The sequence below is a fragment of the Pteropus medius genome, unplaced genomic scaffold (assembly GCF_902729225.1).
Source record: "Pteropus medius unplaced genomic scaffold, Ma_sr-lr_union100, whole genome shotgun sequence".
NCBI lineage: Eukaryota > Metazoa > Chordata > Mammalia > Chiroptera > Pteropodidae > Pteropus > Pteropus medius.
Window position 1 is genome coordinate 2,087,029 of NW_024352783.1, and position 22,448 is coordinate 2,109,476.

Sequence of the window (22,448 nt, forward strand, 5' to 3'; positions counted from 1 at the left end):
CTGGGTTATAATGGTTTATGTATCACAATTTGGTTAATTATTCCCAATGTTTGTCATTTTGGCTGCCAGTATTTCACTGTTAGACAAATGGTGATCAGAGTACCACTACGTGCATATTGCGTATGTCTGATTTCCTTAGAATGCCTTTCTGTGTAGGCATGCTATTTAATGCATTCTGTTCTGACTCACCCTGCACGGGCATTTCTTTTCCCCTCACATTTTCATGACTGTACTTTTCTGTCTCTAGAACAAATATGGCATTCTTTCCTAAGATTCTCCATCTCCATCAGCAGGAGCCTCTGAGGAGCTCATAAGTTCATCCCAGTTCTGTCCAGCGTACCTCAGGCCATTTCTCAGTTCTCTCAAGGAGAAATATGTTTGACATCCCCGTAAAGAGACAACTTCAAAGCATAGCCAAACTTTTCAAAATGGTGCTCAGACAGAGGGGAGGCACAGCTTCAGAAAACTCCCTAGAGAGACAGACAGGGCTAGTGTGGGAAGAGAAATAATATTGAAGAATAACTGTCCTCCAAACCCTGGCCGGCATTTTATTTATCCTATCTAATGGTCAGAATCTCTGGGAGAGGTGAAATCAACAACCCTCTTACAAAGGGGAAAGCTGGGCCTTGGAAGTAGCGGGTCACAAGTTCAGCCCCTGGCAAGTAGCAGGGCCGCAGACAGACCACGTGCCCTCCGGCTGCCAGGCTCTTGACTCTGTGGCTCTTAGATGTAAATTCCAAATTTGAGTTTATTCTGTTCAGACACTGCAAGAAACTTGTTTCCAACGGGATTTGAATAAAAGGGCTATGGATTTTGAAACCCATTTGAGAAGCTCCAAAATAGTTGAAAATCCAGCCTTGCTATCTTGTCAGTACTGAACCTGGGCAAGATCAAAATCTAGTGCTTAGGTTTTCAGCAGTCATTGGTACGACTTCCTCTCTCTGTGGGTGGGTTTGTAGGAGAATTTTTTTACTACCAGGAGTTGAGGGGACTACTGGCAATTAGTCCCCTGGGGGCAGGGATGCTAAATGTCCTGCAATGCCCAGGGATGGTGCCGTTCAGTATAGAACTGACCCTCCCAAATGCCACAGTCTTCTGTAGAGACACTGATAGCTTGGGAACTTCATCTTTTGAGGAACTCTGGTTATCTGACATTGTAATAATGAGGGAATTTTAAACTAAAGGACGGATACAAGTTTTGTGGGGACTGCACCTTATATTATTGAGGATATGTGTCAGGAGAGGCTATACAAGAAAAGATACAAAAACACCTTACTTTTACAACGTTTATGAAAACATGACATTGTGGAAAATTGCTGGGGTCTTTCTCAGAAGCCCCCTGGGAGTAAGGGCCCTGGGACTTAAGCTTCCTCAAGTTTTCAGTAGTGTAGGTGCCCTGATGATAAATTGCTTCTATGGTTTTTATTAGGCCTCGAAGTTTTCGTTTTCTCTCTTCCAGTGCTTTCCAGAAAGCATGTTATTTCAGTTCTGACTTTTCCTTTGATCTAAAGGTTATCTGGGAGTTTCAAGTATTTAAGAATTTTTGGCCACCTTTTTAGTCTTTAATTTTGTGGATTGTGATCCAAGGATGTGGTTTTCAAACATTCCCTTTTTGTGATCAAGTACATGAGCATTATTTTGTAAAAAGTTCTATGTATAAAATGATATATATATATATATATATGTATGTGTGTGTGTGTGTGTGTGTGTGTGTGTGTGTGTATAGTCTATTTGAAGGATGTGAGCTTTACGTCATTACTATTAAATTAGGTGAATTGATTGTTGTATTCAATTCCCCTATGCCTTTAAATTGACCTTATCTAGGACTGCCTGGCTAGGAAAGAAGTATAGTGACACCATCCTGTATAGCTGTATTTTTAATCAAGTACTCTAGGAACTTTAATAATTTTTGTTTTATATTGTTAGCTGCCTTGTTAATAGGTATCTGTAAACTGACGACTATTTGATCTTTTTTTATAAATTGTGTCTTTTCTCATTATGATGTTTCTGCTTAATGCTTTTAATCTTAAATTCCACTTTGTTCAAGATTAATAATTTCACCCCTTCCTTCTTCTTTTTGTTTGCATTTTCCTGGTATCATTTTTCCCTTCTCTTTTGCTTTTTGACTCTTCTAGAATTAGTTTTAAGTAGTTTCCGGTAAACAGTATATTGTTTCCTTTTTAAATGTCAAAAATTCAGAGCCTGTCTTATAATGGTAAGATTCAGTCTATTCATATTTAATGTAACAACTACAAGATTTGATTTCATTTTATTTAAAGCTTTTTCTATTGTTTTTTTCTTTTTCCTTATTTTTACTGATTTGTTCATGCTGCTATTTGTTCCTTTTTTCCCCCCTTGTTTGCTTGGAAGTTCTGCTGTTCTTTTCTACCTTGCTAATTGTAGTTTTTTTCTTTTCTAACTTATAATCGAATGCATTTTCCTATTATTATGTGTATATGAGAAGCCAATTATTTCATGTAAGTCATTTTATTTCTCTCTTATCCCCCCAAACATGAGAACTACATAATGCTTCCATGTCATCCCCCTGCAAATGAGAGCTTTAAATGCTTTCACGTGTTCCCTCTGGTTTGTTTAAGGAGCTCCCCGACCTCAATCCCCAACTTTTAGATGTTGCTGAGATGGTTTAATAGTCTTCCAGACTGTAATTAGAATTCCTCTTGCAGCACCTTTCCCATCCCAAACACACTTACTTAACTTTATGTTAGATATCCTAAGACCATCTGTCCCCGACATGGGTGGATGGTATATCAATTTCAGGGTCCACTGAACACCACTGTCTTCTTTCCGTCGTCTTCTGTCCTGACACCTCAGTTTTGATTCATTAGTGTTTGTTCAAGATTATGCGTGATATATTCTTTTCAAGTATGTGAGAGATGTTTCTACCTCTTTGCATAGCCACAAATATTTTCTTTCACCTGGGAGTGAATGGTAGCTTGGCTGGTTGGAAGACTCTTGGGTTGCAATTCTTTTATCTCAGGTGTCTGCAGATGTTTTCCCACGACCTACCAGGCCTCAGGGGTGCAGGTGAGAAGCCCATTCTTTTTCATGTGAGAGTCACTTGTTCTTTCTGGCTGGAAGCTTTTGAGATACTGTCTTCGACCTTGGAGTTCAGAAATTCTACCAGAGTATGCCTAGGTATGTGTTTTGATCATCAACCCTACCAAAAACTCGAAGAGGCCTTTCCTTATACAGATGCAGGCTTTTCTTTAGGGAAATGTCCTTTTCTGTTGAAATTGCTGTTATTTGCCTATTGGGTCTCCTAAGTCTTCTAGCTTTTCCCTGTGATTTCTTTCTCTTTTTGTCATTTTGCTCTCTGGCATGAGACATTGCTTTCACAACTATAGAATTTTTATAAATTTCAAGGTAATTTCAAGCCACTAATTTGAGTCTCAACAGTGACCTTGGAGGCCTCCAATTCATTTACCGAATTTAAAAACCTGAAAGTCATATTTTTCAGTTCCCTATTGTTCTGTACTTGAATCTCCTGAGAGCTTTAATTTTAAGATGTCTATTTCCTCCAGTGGCTCTATTTCATTAAGGGGCTGTTCTGAGGTTGTATATTCTTATCCTTTGATTGCTGGACCCCCTTATGTGCTCTGTTTTTTTCTGTTAGTGCCCAGTGGGGCTCCCCTCCACCCTCTCTTGAGTGGTGGTGATTCTTAGAGTGGTGGAAGGTGCAGTGGCTTTGGCTCCTGAGGCAGCCTTTCTTCTTACCAGTCTCAGACTACTGGCTCACTCTCAGAGCTGAAGAAGTCTCAGCTCATCTGTGTAGCTTCTTCTTACCTTCTTGAGGACCAGAGGAATGTTTGGGGGTCAGGCTTGCCCCAGGTTGCACTCTGCACCAGAGACAGAAATGTCTCCAAGTATAGATAGAGTCTCAGAAGATGAAGATGCCTGGTGGGGATCCTTTTCCCCCTTGGTTTCGACCACGGTGGGCCCTTTCCTGCTTCCCTGACCCACCAAGCCTGCCTGGCCCCAGGGCCTTTGCACTTGCTGCCCCCTCTCCCCAGATCTCCACATGGCTTCCTCCCTCTCTTCACTCAGGTTTCTCATCACTCACCACTCACTGACCACCCTGTTTTTCCCCATCATTCTTCCTTATAGCTCTTATCATTCCATCCCATGATATTATATAGTTTTGTTCTTTGTCAAATCCCATAATGAACAGGAACTGTATTTTTTCCATGATTGTATCCCCAGCACTGAAAACTGTCCTTGGTACACAGTATGCTCTTATTAAATATTTACTGAATGCATAAGAGGGTGAAAATCCTTGGAGAGACCAATAGCACTGGACTAGGAAAAGTCTTGCCCTGTTGCACTCACGGACATGGACAATAGACTAGTGGTTACCAGAGGGGAGCTGGGAGGGGGAAGGTAGATGGGGTAAAGGGGGTCAAATATGTGGTGACAGAAAGAAATATAACTATGAAAGGTGAACACACAGTGTAAATATATATGCCTTACTGTTAAAATGTACAGCTGAAACTTATTGGATTTCATTAACCAAGGTCAACATAAAAAAATAAAAATAAAAAAACTTCAAAAAACAATAAAACAATAAAACAATAGGAAGGAAGGAAGGAAAGAAAGAAAAAAGAAAAGAAAGAGGAGAAGGAAGGAAGGAAAGGAAAGAAGGAAGGAAGGAAGGAAGGAAGGAAATTAGGAAGGAAATTAAAAGTCTTGCCCTGTTGCAGGTGAGCCAAGGATGGGTGAAGAGAGCCTCCTGCCTGTCCCCTGCTCACAGCACACGTTGTGAGGTCGATGGATGCTCAATTTCATTCGCTGAGGATAAAAAGTCACATAGAAACAGATGTGACATTTCTCAGTGTAGCGTCTGCTGGCTCCAGAGCCACTGTGTGGGTGGAGCTGTGGGTGGGGTCCGTGCCCACCAGTGGCACCGACACCATCTGTGTGAGGAGGTTTCTTATGGACCTGGGAAGCTCATTATGTATGCTCCGGGGCTTGTATGACCTTCAGGAAGAACTTAACTATTCGCATCCTCAGCGTGGCTTAAGACTGCAGGCCCTTTCTGGTTCTCAAGCCAGACTGGACATTAGCAAGGCCACAGATTCCCCAGGGGGAGAGACCCACTTTCAGGGGTCTTTGAACACCTCAGCCTCTAGCTCCCAGCATCTCCGTGGGAGGAGCAACGGGACTTACCCATCCCTACCCCAGAAACAAGATATTTGGTAAACAGTAAGCATTGCATTTCCTATTCCCTCTGTCCTTGTGCCATCTTTTTCTCCATTTATCTAAAGCTCTAGCTCTCAGATCTTGTTATAGTCCAGTAAATAGAATGAAATAAAATAAAGATAGCAAAAGTGCTTTCCAACTGCCATCTTGAGAAAGAGGAGAAAGGAGTTGCGTGGGCAACTGTGGTTCCCGTGAAATGAAGCTGCAGCAGTGATGTGTGCCTGGCCTCAGGCTCTTTCATACCAGGAAGAACAGGAGGTCGGAGCTTCAGAGCCCCTGCCAAGCCATCTCACCACCTGCCAGGGCTGCAGGCCCTGGTCTCTTGTTTCGAAAGGCTAAAAGTCACAGCTTTGTCCTCTTAATACAAAGCTTCTCTTTCTGCCCTTGTCAGGGCTATGGAAGAGGAAAAAGATTTCACACACATCTCAGACCCCAGAATGTTTTTTTTTTCCTCTGGGGTATGGGAATTTAATGGTGGAGCAGCAGTGTCAATCAAAACTGAGATTACAAAGTATTTTGGGTGCAATTGTGTCTGTTGCTGGCTAATCTAAAGAAGTGTTTTAAAGAAAAAAATACCAAAAATTATGTGAGGAACCTGATAGGTAAAATTCTCAAGGAACTTCTGTGATGCTGTCAAACTCTTCCTGTCATTAAATGGCATTTTGCTCCTTCTGGTCATTTCTATCTGGGAAGCGTGGCTGAGGTGCGTCGCAGTTTCCCTGCTGGCCACATGGGACCCCTTGTACCTTGGGTTCCTCTGACCTTGAACTCTCTCTCACCCGTGCCCCTGCAAGTCCCTGGACCCTCTCCATGTAGCGTGACTGAGTTGGCTGTGCTACTAATTACAAGGGTTTCCTGTGGCAGTGGTCCTTGCTCATTTTTGGAGTTCTCATGCTCCATGATGAGAGAGGACAGCTGTGGGTGACAGGCTTGCGTAGTTGACCTAGGATCTTTCTATAAATATATGTGACTGCCCCTGTACCATGTGCATTGTATGTTTCAGTTGAAGGTTTCTCAGTGATCGCAGGCATCTTGTAAATCAAGACATCTTAATGGTACAATGACAGATGACTATTTCTTTTTTACTTCTTTTGTGTTAAAATACACACAATAGAGTTTACCATCTTAACCATTAAGCATTCAGTGATAATGAACACATTCACACTGTTGTGCAGCCATCGGCACCATCCATCCCCATAACTCTGTTCATCTTGTGAATCTGAAACTCTGTAACTATTGAACACTAACTCCGTATCGCTTCTCTCCCAGCCCCAGATAGTTGATTAAGCTTTGTGCTTTCTGTCGTTCTGATTTTGACCACTCTAAGTACCTCAAAGTGGAATCATATGGTATTTGTCTTTTTGTGACTGGCTATTCAGGGTTCCTTGAGATTCCATATGAATTTTAGGATGGGTTTTTCTATTTCGGCAAAAATATTTTACTGGGATTTTGATAGGATTTGCATTGAATCTATAAATCGCTTTGGGTAATATTAGCATTTTAACAATGTTGTCTTCCTGTCTATGAACATGGGATGTGTTTTCATTTATTTATGTCTTCTTTAATTTCTTTCAGTAATGTTTTATAGTTTTCATTGTACAAGTCTTTCACCTTCTTGGTTAATTCCCAAGTGTTTTCTTCTTCTTGATGCTATTATAAATGAAATCGTTTTTGTGACTGAATAAGTGTTTCTTAAGAAAAAACACATGGCCTCGGTTTTATGTGTTTCCTTTAGAAAATTGAGATATAGAAAATAATTAAGAGGAAAATCAGTCATAGACAGTACCCCCATCACCCCCTCCATACCTTGTCATTTTAGTATTTATTTCTCCATACGTGTTTGTATGTTTTCACATGCACGTATCATACACATACACACACATCTACACATATATATGCATATATATTTTTGCAAGTTGGGTTATACTATGTTTTTCTAGACTCTATTTCTCTCTCAACAATATATAACAAAAACTTTTCCAACTATGTACAGATGTTGCGAAACATCCAATGGAGGGATATGGCAGCTTTGATAAAATCAAACACACAATTCATTTTTTTTCTTTTTAGCCCAGGGTAGAATATCTGAGATTCTTGCATTTGAAAGGTGCAAGCACCTAATTTGACCTGAAAAAGCAAGTTCAATAAATAGAATTTTGCTGAGCATTCTGTTTCATGGAAGTATTTAAAGATGAATGAAAATGATGTTAAATCTTAGGGCTTCATGCCTCAGGGACTGGGCTTTATCAGGAGTCTGCACTGCTAGGATGTAGCTAGCTAGCTACCTTCTCTGACGCTGGTTTGTCCTGTGGCTTCAAAGTTGTAAATGGATTCAGTGGAATAGTGAGTGAAAACATGGTGATTCTGGGGACAGGAACTACAGTGTCTTGCTCACTACCGCATCCCCAATGGCCAGCACAGTGCCTGATACATCAGAGGTGCTCAATCAGTGTTTGTTAAATGACTAGTGTTGCAGTTACTCTTATTGCAGCTGGAGGGATATTTGGGCACTGATGCTCTCGGTGTCTCTTTCAGGAGGGCTAGAGTCCACGCCTTTGGTCCGGGGTATAAGAGGCCGAAGCATCAGCATGAAGGCGCCCATCCCATCCCGAGCCAAGCCAGGGGCCTTCAAGACCATGCCCCTCCGGTGGTCTTTTGGACACAGGGAGAAGCCACTTGTTGCATCTATTGAGTTGGTGGAGTACTTGGAGTCCAGACGGAGACCTCGATCCACGAGCCAGTCCATCGTGCCGCTGTTGACAGGCGCTGCTGGTGGAGATGAGAAGTCAGTGGTGCTGAGGTCAAATGCCACCCTCTCTGCTAAGAGTGAAGATAGTGGGAGAACCAACGAGAGAGTACTGGCTGGAGTGCCTTGCCCTGCGGACCACCCCAGCCAGTGCGCAGTCCCTGGAATCTCAGATGGTCTAAACCCAGCAAGGAAACTCAAGGAAAATGCAAGACAGGATATCAGGCTTCCTAAGCAATTTGACCTGCCCCTCACAGTCATGCCCTCGATGGAAAGTGAGAAACGAGCCTGGCCGGAGGGCCTGAGGACCACGAACTGGAAGGGAAGTGGCCAGGCTGGGAGCAATAGCAGAGCATCCTCCCCCAAAGAGCCTTCACGTGCTATGGCATTATCTAGAAACAGTGCAGACACTTGCCGAAATCCCTTAGCCAAGGTCAGAGCTAATAAAGAAGGAAGGGACTCCGAGACAGGCAGATTCTCACAGGGGACCCTCACCCTTCTGAGATCTGTGTTTTGGAAGAAGGAGAACAAGAAGAATGACAGGGCTGCTGTGACCCCCCAGGTGTCTCCAGTCTCCCTGGAGAGTGGCAGGCTGAGCCTGGCTGTGGATGAGCAGGCTCGAGGCTCATTCCCTTCCCTGAGGATTCCAGAGAGCCTGGCTAGGGGCCCGGCCAGCCGCATGGAGGGGGCTGTCCGGTCCGCACCCAGCTCTCTCCACCTCCCTCGAAAGGCCAGTAGGCCCACAAGGCCCAGTGCCTTGAGCACATTACAAGGGAGTGTTCTTGGGGAACAGCCTCCTTTTGGCACCTTGCAAAAAGTGAAATACCACACTCTTTCCTTAGGTCGAAAGAAAACATTACCAGAGTCTAGCTTTTGATGGTATATTCCAGTATTGTGTGAAGCTGGCATTCTCTCGACTCTGCACTGAGCAGCTGTAGGCAGCCTGTGCCGAGAATGGGATTTGGGGAAGCTAGTTGTCCTGCGACCCGTGAATTTTTTTTTTTTGTCTTCTGCTCTAGATTTCAAACACCTCATAACCAAATTTACCTACCTGTATTGTTGGCTGCTTTTATACTTACAGAACACTAGGGGGTGCTGTTGGGTCAGCATTTACCATTCAGGGCACAAATGTTTTGTATAAATATTCCAGGACCTGAATCTCTGTACTAAAGAGTGATTGGATATGGGCAAACCTTACAGCATAACAATGTAGGGAAGCCTCGTTAATGCAAATCTCAGTTGCAAATCAAATATTGTTATTGGCTCCTCCTATTTAAAAATTTGTTTTTAAATTTAAATAGTTAACAGGAAAAGCTTCTTTTCCGTGTAATGCTTCTCTGGGATAAAACATTGAATGTGCCAAAAAAGTGGTAGTGACAGTAAGGCAAGACTCTAGGAGAGAGAGATGATTGAGATTTTAAGAGAACATTTAATATATATATATATAAATAATTGCATTAAATATTTTCAGGGTATTTTTAAAAAGGTAACTATTTTGATACTATGAAAAAAATGAAGTTCTTTTTTTTTAAAAAAAAATAAGTATGAGGTCTATGTACAATTTTAATAAAAGCCCATCAGTGAAACATGCAAATGGCTATCTGCATTATTCAAGTTTGGTACGTGATCTTGTTCCTGCTGCGTCAACTTGGCTCAATATTTATATTAGACCGTTGTACCTTGAGTTGTTTCTAAATTTTAAAATTCTTTTAATTAAAATGACTTGCTGTTTTATAAGAAGTAGAAAGTTCCTCAGGTCTTGCTCTCTAAGATCTCTTTCGTACTTATGAGGACCGGAGAGTCTAAGCCTGTCGGACCGTCCTGTTCCTAAGAGCTTTGCATGCGCTTCAGTAGCGGTTCTAACAAATATCCTACCACTTACTGGGAAGCTGCTAGCCTGACCCTAGGCCTGGGGCCTGACATTGAGGTTACTGGTAAGTCTGTACCTAAACAGCCCTTTTTAAAGAAATACATCCTTTGTGATGGGAACCATGTGCTCAAGATGCCTGACTCCAAAAATTCAGTTTTCCTCATTCATATTGCATGACTCATTGGTATGTCTCTGCTACTTTTTTTTTCTTAAAGAGAAAGAATGGGATCCCTTTTTCCCCGTACTGAGAAAGACTGCTTACTTTTGAGCAAGAGTTTTAAGATAGAAAGAACTGAGATAAGAAAGAGGAAGCAGGAAGAAGACCCAGCCACCTGAGCCATCCAGAAGGCATATGTATACCAGTAGAGCTGTGTGTTTGCATTTTAAAAGAAGTCCATGTTCTCTTCCAGTCCTGACTGATGTACGCTCAGGAAGAATGGAAGATGTGGTTGTCTATGCCCTCTTGGGTTATGGGAGTCTAGGAGTCTTCCTGCTTTATTTGGGTCTTTCTCTTCAGTTGACTCTCATTTGTCATATTTAGCTTCCATGCTCTTCCTAAGCACAGCCTCTCTTTCTTTGTCCTCTAAGGGGTTGGGTATAACTCGGATGTGCACCTCCAGGCTTTTCTCCTATAAGGGCTCAACCTTTAGAATACCCTTGGAAATCGTGAGCAGGTCGCAAGTGTTAGCAGTGTTTCCATAATGCTCCATGACTTGGAGCATTTGCTGTAGGCCCTGAACTTGGAGGTTTAGAAAGAGGCAATTATACATACACACTGGTGAATATATCTGCCCTCATGGGTCTTCAACAAGGATGCTTTGAGGCCCCTTGGTAACCCCCTCTCTGAAGTCATTTCTCCCTCTAGAGTAACCTGGTAGGGAAGACTGACCCTGGTAGGGTAAGAATTCTGCCAGAATTGGGGCCTGGTTCCAACCTTGGCCATGCATTTGAGGCTACAGGCATCTGGTCAAGTGATGCCTACAGAGGAGGCATGGAAGAAATGCCTGGATGCTTTTTTTTCCAATCAAAAATATGCCCCTGAGAATTTGTAAATTGAGGAAGGTTAAAAGCCATTGGGTCAGACAGGAGTATAGCCAGTGATTGGGCTAGCTCAGCGTGGCTGAAAGGGCCTCTCAGTCCTCTTCTAGAGGCCCAACTACTCTTCCTGGATCTATCTATCCTTGCTCCTGAGGCATGGTCACTGGTCTGATGATGATAGCTCACTCCTGACTCCCAAAATGTCCCCCAGGTCTGGGGCCCCTTTCTTTTATCCTCCACTCCTGCTCTCTTCCACTAGTGTAAGGAAGCATTTGCAAGGCTAGAATCTTGGGTTCAGAGGTCATATTGGTGTCAGAAGCTCCAAGGACCCACAGGGTCAGAGGAGAAAGACTACCGAGGAGGAGATCTAGCAGTTATTTAATGACAGTTCTGGGAATCACTACGTCTTGCCTTACAGATCAGATCAGCAGGATATCACATGTAGTGATCTGGCACAGCATTGTGTCCTGAGGGATGGTCAGTTAATCAAGCACCTGCTGACCTGATTATGTATCCGAGCTGCAAAGGTAACGTTTAATGGTTGCAGCTAACATTTCTATAGCACTTCCTGTGTGGGTAAGATGCTCTTCTAAACACTTTACAATATTAACTCTTTAGTTCATAATGAGTTATGAGGAAGATAAACAACTCTTCCTCAGTCTATCCTTTATCTCTGTTTTACAGATGAGGAAATTAAGGCACAGAGAGATTAAGTAATTTGCCTAAGGTTACACAGATGGTAAGTAACAGAGTCAGGATTTAAACCTGGCTCTGGTGTTCATGCTCTGAATCACTAGAAATAGTAAGGCTGCCTCTCTGAAGGTATACAAGTAACCCTGTCAGTTGAAACCAAATTGTTTCTGGTATTCTCTGTTTATCAAAATGCAAAAAGATGCATTTGCCAGATCAGTAGTTTCATTTTGAGTGCTAGGAGCTATACTTGTTTATTCCAGCAAGGAGACTAGGTCTGAGAAAGCCCCTGTAATTGGACTCGCTACTTGATTAAGTCTTTGACAGATGCAGTTATTCTCCAAGTCCCATGAACCTTTTGCACCAGATTTGAGAGCTAGTGGATGGGTGATAGGAATCAAGACACACAGAAGGCTTTAAGTCCTTGTGGCCTAATTTCTGATTTTTCCAGGTTTGCAGCTTTGCTTTTGACTGACTTTATTTATTGGGAAGGACTGCTCCAGCGACATCAGATTGATTTACCATAATTTACCCTATAAACATTTGAGGGCCTACTGAATAATAAACACTATTCAGGCTCTGGGAATGTAACAGTGTATAACATAGGCATGGTTCCTGCTTTCAAGCCACTTATATTTAGTTGGAAGAGACAAAGAGCTAGTAAACATAACTAAGGTGATGTCAGGTAGTGGAAGTATTATAAAGTTAGCAAACAGGGTGTGGGATTAACTCCAACATAGCCCCTCCATGGACATGGGAGGCAAAGAGGACTGCTGGGTCAGCAGTCCCAAGGAGGACAATGAACAAAGCGTTCCCTGGGCTGTGCTTGCCCCCAAGGATACTTCCTGTTGCTCCCATGGGCACTATCTGCCCCTTTGGCTATTCCTATGGTCCAGTCCTCCCCAACACAGGTTCCCATCCCTGGGGAAGACCCTTGTTCCCTGGGACGAGGCAATCCCTCTCCCCTCTGCTCGGAAATAAAACAATACCTGCTCTTGGCCGGCTGCCTTTTCCTGCAGCTCCAACTGACCAAGTGCTGAAGCCTAGCTGTACTGGAATAAATGGTGGCCCTCCTGGTGTTTTTTTCTAAGTTCCAGGTGCAGCTTCCTGGCCTGGAGTTTCTGTGATACACAGGGTAATGTGAAACTTGGCCAGGGGAAACCAAAGGGGCATTCCGCTACTTACTGAGTCAAATAGACCATTAAACACTCAGAATGTAGAACTATTCTCAGAAAGGGCCTAGTTTCCACTAAGCCAGCCAAGATATAAAATTGAATTAGAACTCTGTTTATCACCAGGTCACCATACACCGCAAGGCAGCTTGACAAAGGCCGGTGGTGGTTTGAGTTCCTTGGGTTAGTGTTAGCCGAGGCAAATGGCTGCAGTATCTTTTGGGAATGGCTGAGACAGAGGGTTATGGGACAGACATGATATCAGACAGAGCAGGATTTTTCCACAGTGGGACCCAATCATCCTACCATTTAAGGGGTCTGAATTTGTGAACTGACTCAGGTCAGGGAATTGGTTAAAAGTCAAGACTCTTAAATGTAAGTCAGAGTTCTAATTTTCCACAGCTGGAGAATTTTTGGTTATTCCAACTAATTAAGACCTGAGTAGCCTGCCTGATGATTTGTTTACTGGAAAGCCTAAGCCATAGCCAGCATCTTTAACATGTCATACCATCCCTGGAGACCTGATGACATGATTGTCCATTTTACCTTTGATGGCTAATTGACATTACCTGGGCTTGGCCACTTGGGGCTTCTCTCATTATCACCAAAATCAAGGTCTTCATTTGAACAGAAGCCCTATCCAGCAGCATTTCTACTTAAATCAAACACAGCCGTTAAAGATCTGTTGCTTGCTTACGTCACTCATCTGCTACCCAAGGCAAGGTAGAAAAGTTTTGTCTCTGTTGGGGGACACGCAAAGTGGTGGATGGATAGTACACATAGGAAAGAGCCACACCTCTTCTTGTCTCCTGAAGTCTGGATTCCTTCCCTTTTATTGGTATCTTTGAATTTCATTTCTTTATGACAATAATTATGTCTGGGTTGTATTAGCCAGACCAGCAACCTGTCCTTCAGAGTCCAGTTTTCCCCACATGATGAGGAAAGCATTACCAACATCTCCATGGTCATCCTTGAAAGTTATATCCAGGGCTTCAAGCCAGAGGTGATTTTAAACTCGATCTCTCTGGGTGAATCTTAATTTAATGTTTCTTTTAGAAACATAGCTCCCTGTTCCTCAAACTTTATTTTATTTTCTGAGAAGTACGGAAAGTTTCAGAGGGAAAAAAAACTAACACCCTCTTTTGAAAGTAACATTCAAGGTAAACTGGACAAATTTTGAGGCATTTACTATTTATTGCTGGGTTCCTGCAAGCTTGATCAGTCCTTCAAACAATCCCCCTCTCAAAGTTCTACCTGAATAAACAATATAAAAAAGGGTCTCTAATGAAAGTCCTACTCTGAATAAGTTAAGAAGCTGTGTGTAATCACTGCATTAATGGGGGGAACAGGTTACTCACACACACTTCCATATCCTGTTCTCTATGTTGTACAGAAGAGGCTTTCTTTAGATGGACACCAGCCTATGGCAAATTAACCCCACAAAAGAAGCACACCAAAGTGGTCAGAGAAATGCTGGGTGTGAACTGCACTAATTCTTCCATGCCAGCTTTAAAACCAGGCAAGAGAGAATTACAAATAGTCCCCAAGAACAATCCATTTTTGTTTTTCTATAGCTAAATTCTCTAATATCTTCCCTACCTACAGATATATTTTATTATGCCATAGATTAATCTTTCATCTACATGGTCCTTGTGGTCCCTAGGATATCCCCAAAGGCATCCTCAGTTAGTAAAACTTGGTGTGACATCATGATGACACCACAATAGAGCCTGGTGCTATTGTTCCTGAGGCTTTCTGTGTCCACACATTTCCTGCAAAGGAAAACATCAGGATTGAACACGGACATACATGGTGTGGTCAAGGACAAAGACAGAGGCTCTTTGACTTCACAGGATGGAAGATGGAAGTCAAGGGTAATTATATTCCTCAGATTAGGGCACTTCTGTTGCAATTCTTATGTGGAGAACACAAGAATTTGGGAGGGTTGAAGGATGACCTGAGAAAAAAATTCTATGAATGTAGTGAACATGGTCTTAGTACCCTTGGGAGACTGAGGTGGAGCCCCACAGAGCTGAGTTTCATCGGGCATTTTGGGGTGACCTAATCTGGGATTGTGTACACAGATCCTCAGCTCCTTCTGTCTAAACTTTGGGTCTAAAGGGAAGGATTTTTGAGGTCTTGATTGGCATGGGCTTTGGATAACCTCATGCCTGACCTAATGGTATCACTCTAATTCCTCTTGCCACAGGGATTCATCTTGAACTGGAGGCAAGAACCTGGGTAGAGACTGTCATTAAGTAGCTGAATGACTTTAGTGAAGTCGCTTCATCTCTCTGGTCTTCCCTTTCCTCATCTGTAGGTTGATATTGGACCATGTCCCCTCTCAACTCCTCTCCAGACCCAAGTCTTTAGTTATTGAATCACACGGTCATTAAAGGACCAGAGTCTGGAGCTAGATTGCACAGGTTCAAAGCCTTCTCTGTAGCTGTCTAGCTGTCTGAGTTTAGGCAAGTTACTTGAGCTCCTCTGTGCCTTGCTTTTCTTATCTATGAAGTGGGGATAATAATAGGACCCGATTAATAGGATTACTGAGAGTATTAAATGAGTTAATTAGCAGACATTAGTTATCACTATTACTGAGGCTTAGTGACCTGTCCATAGAATATTCGAGTCAGTCAAGTCAGTCATGAATGCTAAAAGTCATTCCAGTTCTTGGAACAGTTGCTTTGGTTTGGGGCTTGTGGATTGGGTATCATAGGGTGACATAAGGTAGATCCTTAGAGGGCTAGGGAGTTGCATTCATAGGAAGCTGGGAAAATACCTTTGTTGACATGCAATTGATTCTAAAGGTTTAAAAGATCTTCTATTTCATGACCTTACGAGAAATGGACCAAAGGTTATCCACTCCATTTTTAGAGATCCTTTAACTTCATCTATACACTGTTCAGACCATTTAGGAGCTGTATTTATTCTTGTCCATGGCTGAACCCAAGTGTCTCCTACCCAGGGCATGTTCTGAACTTACATTTTGACAAGTCAACAAGCAATTCTGTAAAAAATGTTCTCATCATAGTTGACATGAATTATTCAAATACACTGTGAATGGTGGTGGTGTGGTGGCTTGTGTGGAACTGGTCTAGGTGTTTTTAAAGGTCCCTCTGCAACTCTGAGATTCTATCATTTCAGGGCAAAGGAACAAAAACCTGACTCCCTAAAGAAGCTGCATTAATATAAATCCTTTTACATGCATGTCATGGATACTCAGCTCAAACCAGTTTAAGGTCAAAAGTGAGTTTATTAACTCACATAACTGAAAAGTCAAGGTGAAGCATTAACTACAGTCATGGCTGAATTGAGTCTCAAATGACTATATTAGGATTCAGTTTTTCTCTATGTCTTGGCTCTAATTTTTTGTTGACTTCACGTTCAAGCACCTTTCCCTCAGCTCTGTGGTAGCAAAGGAGTTCTAGACATGTATGCTAACCAGTGTTGCTTCTTTTCAAATAATTCTAGCCAGCCTCAGAAATCCCTCTAACAGGCTTTATTTGACTTGAATGACACATTCGTGCCTGGAGCATCACTATGGCAAGGGAGTATAAGAGAGAAAAACCTTTTCTTTCTTCCCTTCTAGGTTCTTTTGCTGGCCTAATAATTAAATTGATACAAAACAGATTAACAGAAGGAAAACAAACTTAATTTCATATGTACAGGAGCTCAAAATATATGATACTCAAAAACGTGACCAAAGCAGGCAACTTTTATACCTTTTAGGTAAAGAAACAATAAATTTGAGAATATTTGACAAGACAAAGGGGGTTTGGGTTAAGAGTAGTAAACCAGTAAAAGAGTAATAAGGTTTATTTTCTATAGCCTTCTTGGCCATAACTTTTCTATCTTTGATGATAAAGATGCCTTTTATCCTCCTGGTACATGGAGAGTAACTTTTACATGAGAGATTTGTCTCCTGCTTTCAGGGGGACAAAGGAGGTTCAGAGTGTTCTTTTTGTACCAGCTGTTTATTAAGAAACTTTAATTCAAAATGATTAATATGGCAAAGTGCTCTATTTTGATGTGGCATATCCTGCTCCCCCTCAGGGACCTGTCACACACTCATTTCTCAGCCCTAGGCCACAAATCCATCTTTGGAACCTGGGGGTACAGTCTGCTCCAGCCAGATTATGAGACTGAGAAGAAAATTCCACTGCCCAGAAAGAAGACATAAGTGCTCTTTCAAGAAGATATAACTGCTCTTTCCAAAATAGCAAATGTCTGCTATTATAGCCACTAGAACTATAATTCTTATTCCATTTAGCATCCACCTGTGCTAACGTTTCTGTTCATTCTCACATCTTACCTTTTTCTTTTTCCCTTCTTCTCTTTCCTTTGCTCATTTATCTAGGACCTTCCATTTTGTCCATTCAGTAGATGAAGAGTCCCAACTGGTATTAAAATATTGAAAACTCCCCCTTTCACGAAGGTACTCTGAGCTATGTCTTTGGTAGTGATGCTTTTTTTCCCCTTACCCTGGATAGTGGCTGCAAATGGAGTAGTAAAAGTGATCGATGGCTTTTTAATAGAAGTTCTAAGGCCATATCCAGGCTTAGCAATTAATTATATAGCTGTGTGGCAAGTAAACTGATGTCTTTGGGCCTTGGTTTGTTCATTGGTGTAACAGGAACTCTGCAGTGGTGTGCTGTGGCTCACTGGCACAGCTCCTGAGAGCCCATTGTTAAATATTCAGGAATTTCATCAGTCATTGGTATGTTCAAATCTGCCATGGTGGAATTATTTACAGCATAGAAATTAGGAAATGATGGTGTGGAGAGAGAAGACCCCTTTCTCCAGCCTCTCTCAGCTCATTCCCAAAAGGAAGAATTACTAATTTGATTCAGCTGGATTCCAAGACACATCTATTAGAGGGCAAATAATTGTGTTTCCAAAATTCCCATGGATCTGTTTGTTTTCTTTAGCTTTCAGCCTCCATAGGCATAGGTTGATCAATGGCAGGCCTAGCCATATGATTATTTCTATTTTTGAAAGGCCTTAGAAAGCAAATTGCTATCACTATCACTGTCATCACCACCAACTAGCACTTGCTGCCACCTTCCAGGACCTGCTAGAAGGGCTTTGCATGAATTAACTTACTTACTCTTTAAACATTCCTATAAATGATATTGTAGTCTCCATTTTTCGAGTGTAGAGACTGAGACAAAGATAGTGTAAATACTTAGTTTGGATCATATTTGACCATTTTTGACCCACTAAAATGGAAGTTTCATGTGGTTCAACCTAACATCTCGACGGAGGTCACCGCCTGGTTGTAGAAGAGCCAGAATCTGCTCTCCACAAAAGCACTCAAACCAAATGACTAACAGATATCACGAAAGGAAAAAAATGAAGAACAATGAATTTCATAATTTACACCGTCTTAAATAGAGATAAAAGTCAGTTAGAAATTTTAAATATATGTTAAATAAGGATTACTGAATCGGAAGTGATATAAACATAGTGAAAAACCTAGTAAGAAATTGAATGTAAATATTTTAAGTGATCTCAACAAAGTTGATACCCCAGAGGTAGACATCCAGGCAAGAAGGCAAAGTGCAAGTCTGGAAGCAGGGAAAACTCCTGTGCTTCTCGCTGTCTTTACTCTCCCTGAGGGTGATCTTTGAGTTTAGTCATTTTAATGTGTGGCTCTTTTCAGTTTGCTTTCAGTGAATAGTCAATGCAACCTCAGCCAGGCTTCCAGATGAGGGAAGGGCTATGAGGCTGTTTCCAGGCTGAAAGGGCCACTTTCAAAGAGTACTTCACTCACCACTCTTGTCAAAACCCTCTATTTTATTTTGTAATTGTTTTTTAATTATATGTGACCATACTATAGTTTTTGTTTTGCTACTTTTTTTTTAATTTGAAATTTTCTCTGTCTGTCTGTCTGTTTGTCTGTCTGTCTATCTATCTATCTATCTATCTATCTATCTATCTAATCTATCTGTCTGTCTGTCTGTCTATCTATCTATCATCTATCTGTTAAATTTGAGTTATAATTGACATATAACATTGTATAAGTTTAGATATACAATGTGTTAATTTGATACATTTATATGTTGCAGTATGATTACCACCTTAGCGCTAGCTAACACCTCTATCACATAATTATTTTCTTTTTTTTTTTTTTTTTTGTGATGGGATGAGTTAGATCTTGTTTCTTAGCAACTCTGAAGTTTATAATACAGTATTGTTGTCTATAGCAACTATGCTGTGCCTTAGATCACTTGGAAGTTTGCACTCATACTTGCTTTCTTTTTTAACTGAAGTTTTTGGAGCTTTTTCCATCTCTAACTATAGGTCTGCCCCATTCTTTTTGAATGCTGCTTATAGCTTATTAATGCAAATATGTCACAACTTAACTTAGGAGCATTTATATTTTTTTTAAGATTTTGCTATTAAAAGCAATGATGCCTGAAAATGAAATGATATCCTGAATGATATCATAAATCAGTATAACAAGTAGTTTGTTTCTATATATTACTTGTTATACTGATTTATGTTCTGATGTGAAGGAATTTGCATACTTTTTTAATGGAGAAAAAGAGTAGTTAGTGGTAGAGCATTAAGAGAGCTTCTTTGGTTTGTGGCCTGCCTTTCCTTAGGTGATGACTATTGAAATGTGTTATTAGCCTTATATTTTTTCCTAATTTTTGCCATTGGTGAATCACTCGAGCTAGATATCAATGATACGCTTTTTAGAATGGCATACTTCTGCTTGAGTGTTACTTTCCCATTCTCCCATGTGCTGTTCCATCGGACCACTGTATCCTACAGTAGATATTCTTTACAACTGCCTCTGAAAGGTGACCCCATCTCTTCATTTTACTTTTAGGAGATGAAGACAATGGGCGCGACACCTCAAACAGAAGTACCTACATGGACCCGGAGGAAGACCTCAGACCCTCAGCTTCCTCTGTAATAGGGTGAGACGCCTTCTGAGGAAGCTTTTATAAAAGAAGTGAAGCATTACTTTGAGATTCTTCTGAAGATAAAGAAAGCTCAGAGTAAAGTTTTTCTTTTAGGTACAGGGAAGAGGATCGTGCTGTGAGAAAAAAGAACCAGAGTTTAGAGATAGCACTGAGGGGACTGAGAAACATCCCAGGAGAGGTTGAACCAAAGACTTGACAGGTCTGAGTTCTAGTCCCAGTCATTGCACTGACTGCAATGATTTTAAGCACGTCACCTCGTTGGGTTTATTTTGATTATATGCAAAATGCAGAAAGAGACTCCTGAAACTCTAAGGGTCTCTCCAGCTCTGATAATTCTTTGACTGCATTAGATCAATAGTGATTCCAGAGCTGGACTTTCTGGAGGAAATGACCAGATTCATTATTTAGTAGATGCATGATTAGGACAAATTCCAAATTGTAATGAGGCTGAAGGGATTCAGAACTAGCCTCCCTAAGATGTGCTACTTTGACATGTGAATTTTTGGAGCTGAAAGCCATTGAGACCCTGTGGGTGCAAGAGAAACTTTTACTCCTTCCTTAAAGAATTTAAATTTGGGGCCTTGCTCATAACAGAGTTCTTATCAGAGATAACTTTTTATGACTTATGTATATGGTGAGGCAAACATATAACTACTGAGCATCTGCTTTTCTTATCATCCTGCAGATGACATTCTTCCCCTCTGAAGCTTTAAAGCATTGTACTTCATCTTTAGCTCAGAATGTCATATATACATATATAACTTTTGGTCTCTGAGTCTCTCATGTATGTGGGAGTCTCTGACTCTAATGTATATGGGATTTCCATATGTACATATACCATTAAATTGGGTTATTTTCTCTTGTTATTTCTCATGTCAATTTGATTATCAGACAATTTAATTACTACCCTAGAAGGGTAAAGTAAAATTTCTTTCCTCCCACAGGGTCGATAATAGAGCATACTTCACTGAGTTATTATGAGGATTATGCTCATTTGAAATATTCATAATAGTTTCTAGCACATAAAAATGCTCCATAAATTTTCATTTTTATTATGTCTATTACCTTCTCATGGAGGAGAGATGTTTAAATCCTAAAGGAAGACTTAGAAATAATGTGGAACAAAGGCAAATGTTTCTTCTGGGAAAAAAGTCACTTTGGCATGTGAATTATTTTGAACTGAAAGCAATCGAGAAAATTTGGAGAAAATTCTCTTATAGTGAAGAGCACCTAGAAAGTACTTAATTTTCTCTTAAAATTGTGAGAGATCTCCTATTCAGCTATGATATATTTCCCCCATCAGGACTCTGGCTCTCCAAAGAGAAAAGAAGACCACTCCTCAACTTACTACCATCTATGTGGAGGCTATATTTTCTGCCAGGTCCCAGAGTGGCAAAGAGAAAGGTGGGACCATTTTCTTTTTACTTCTTTTCTTGGTCCTTGAACTTGTTGTCCAGTGTATAGTGAGAGTTCAGTCAGGAGACAGAAACCAGGAATTTGAACAAGTTTAATATAAAGAGATATACTCTATGAACTATAGCATGACTGCAGTATTGAGGAAGTGGCTCGTAAAAGTAAAGAGAACTCTAAAGAAAATAGAAGTAGGAGATAGAAGAAGCAGTCTCTATCTCTAGGACTGAGATAGAACATTTAAAGAAGAGCCTCCATCCTCTAGGACTGAGATGCTGACCTGAGAACCCAGCACAGATCTGGCTCACGGAATGGTAGAGGTGCTGTGTGGTGTTACCTTGGCAACATTTGCTAAAAATTTCCCTCTCGGGTATTGGGCAAAGCTGTTCATAGAAGGTGTCTTCTAGGAGGCACTCTAAAATATACCCCAAAGCGGGTACTAAGGAAGCTTCTGGATGTTGGGTGCTGCTGGATGCTATGCATTGCAGGAGCTGGGCACTGGGAAATCCACCTGCACTGCAGGAGCTGGAAACTGGGAAAGCCAAGCGCATACAACAGGAGACTGCTGAGAGAAGCACCCAGAACTAGGACAAAAACCTCTTTCTGCAACATTTCTCCAGTGCTCTCTATGACAAAGCTTAGTATCATATCAGCTGGAAAGAGGAAAAATATTTATAGGTCCAGATCCATTTTCACAGGGCAGACAGTGAATTAAGCATGAATTAGAAAGTACCAACTGATACAAATAGATTTTTTCTATTCCCATTTTATATATGAATAGGCTACCTCATCATGGGTCTCACCTTTATGTAGGATGCTCAAGTTCTATGCCCTTCCCACAACCTTCCAGAGGTATAGGAAGATCTCCTATAGCATAAAACACCAACCATTTTTTAGTTCTAAAACTCCTTTGAGTTGTTTAGTTCCTGCTCACTTCTGATTTTGAATTTATCTCTATACTGGAACCTATGAAGAATACTTTCTTAATTTTTAACTATTTGAATATAATAATATCTTATAACTTTTACTGTTTTATTTTATGTCTGAAATCAGGAGGAGAAGTTCTTTATCTCAATTCAGTCTGCCATGTTAACTGGAAGTCGACCCAGAAGTATTAGGCACTACAGAAAAATAAACATATAAACAGAGCTGAGGAAAGGATATTTTAAACTTTAATTTACAAAAATTTTTGTAAATACAAAAACAGATAGGATCATTTCTCAGCATTCTATTGTAGGCCAGATAAATTTATAGTCTGAATGGGCCTAGAGATTTCTTAAACAAGTGGCTATCCAAATTGTTTTTGCAAAAAGGGGGGAAAAACCCTTACATTGTCTATAAACTCTTTATTGTTTTTCATTAACCAT

The 22,448-nt window shown here is 41.0% G+C and overlaps 1 protein-coding gene across 4 annotated transcripts in view; it reads left to right on the forward strand.

Annotated features, from left to right (window-relative positions):
• Nucleotides 1-9,506, forward strand: part of USP43 (ubiquitin specific peptidase 43) — a 56,661-nt gene extending 47,155 nt beyond the window's left edge. For all 4 annotated transcript variants that reach the window (XM_039847344.1, XM_039847346.1, XM_039847345.1 and 1 more), the window contains exon 15: nucleotides 7,753-9,506. In XM_039847344.1, the coding sequence (XP_039703278.1) occupies nucleotides 7,753-8,840 (1,088 nt within the window). In that variant the 3' untranslated portion in view covers nucleotides 8,841-9,506. The remainder of the gene's footprint in view (nucleotides 1-7,752) is intronic.
• Nucleotides 9,507-22,448: the final 12,942 nt, after the last annotated feature.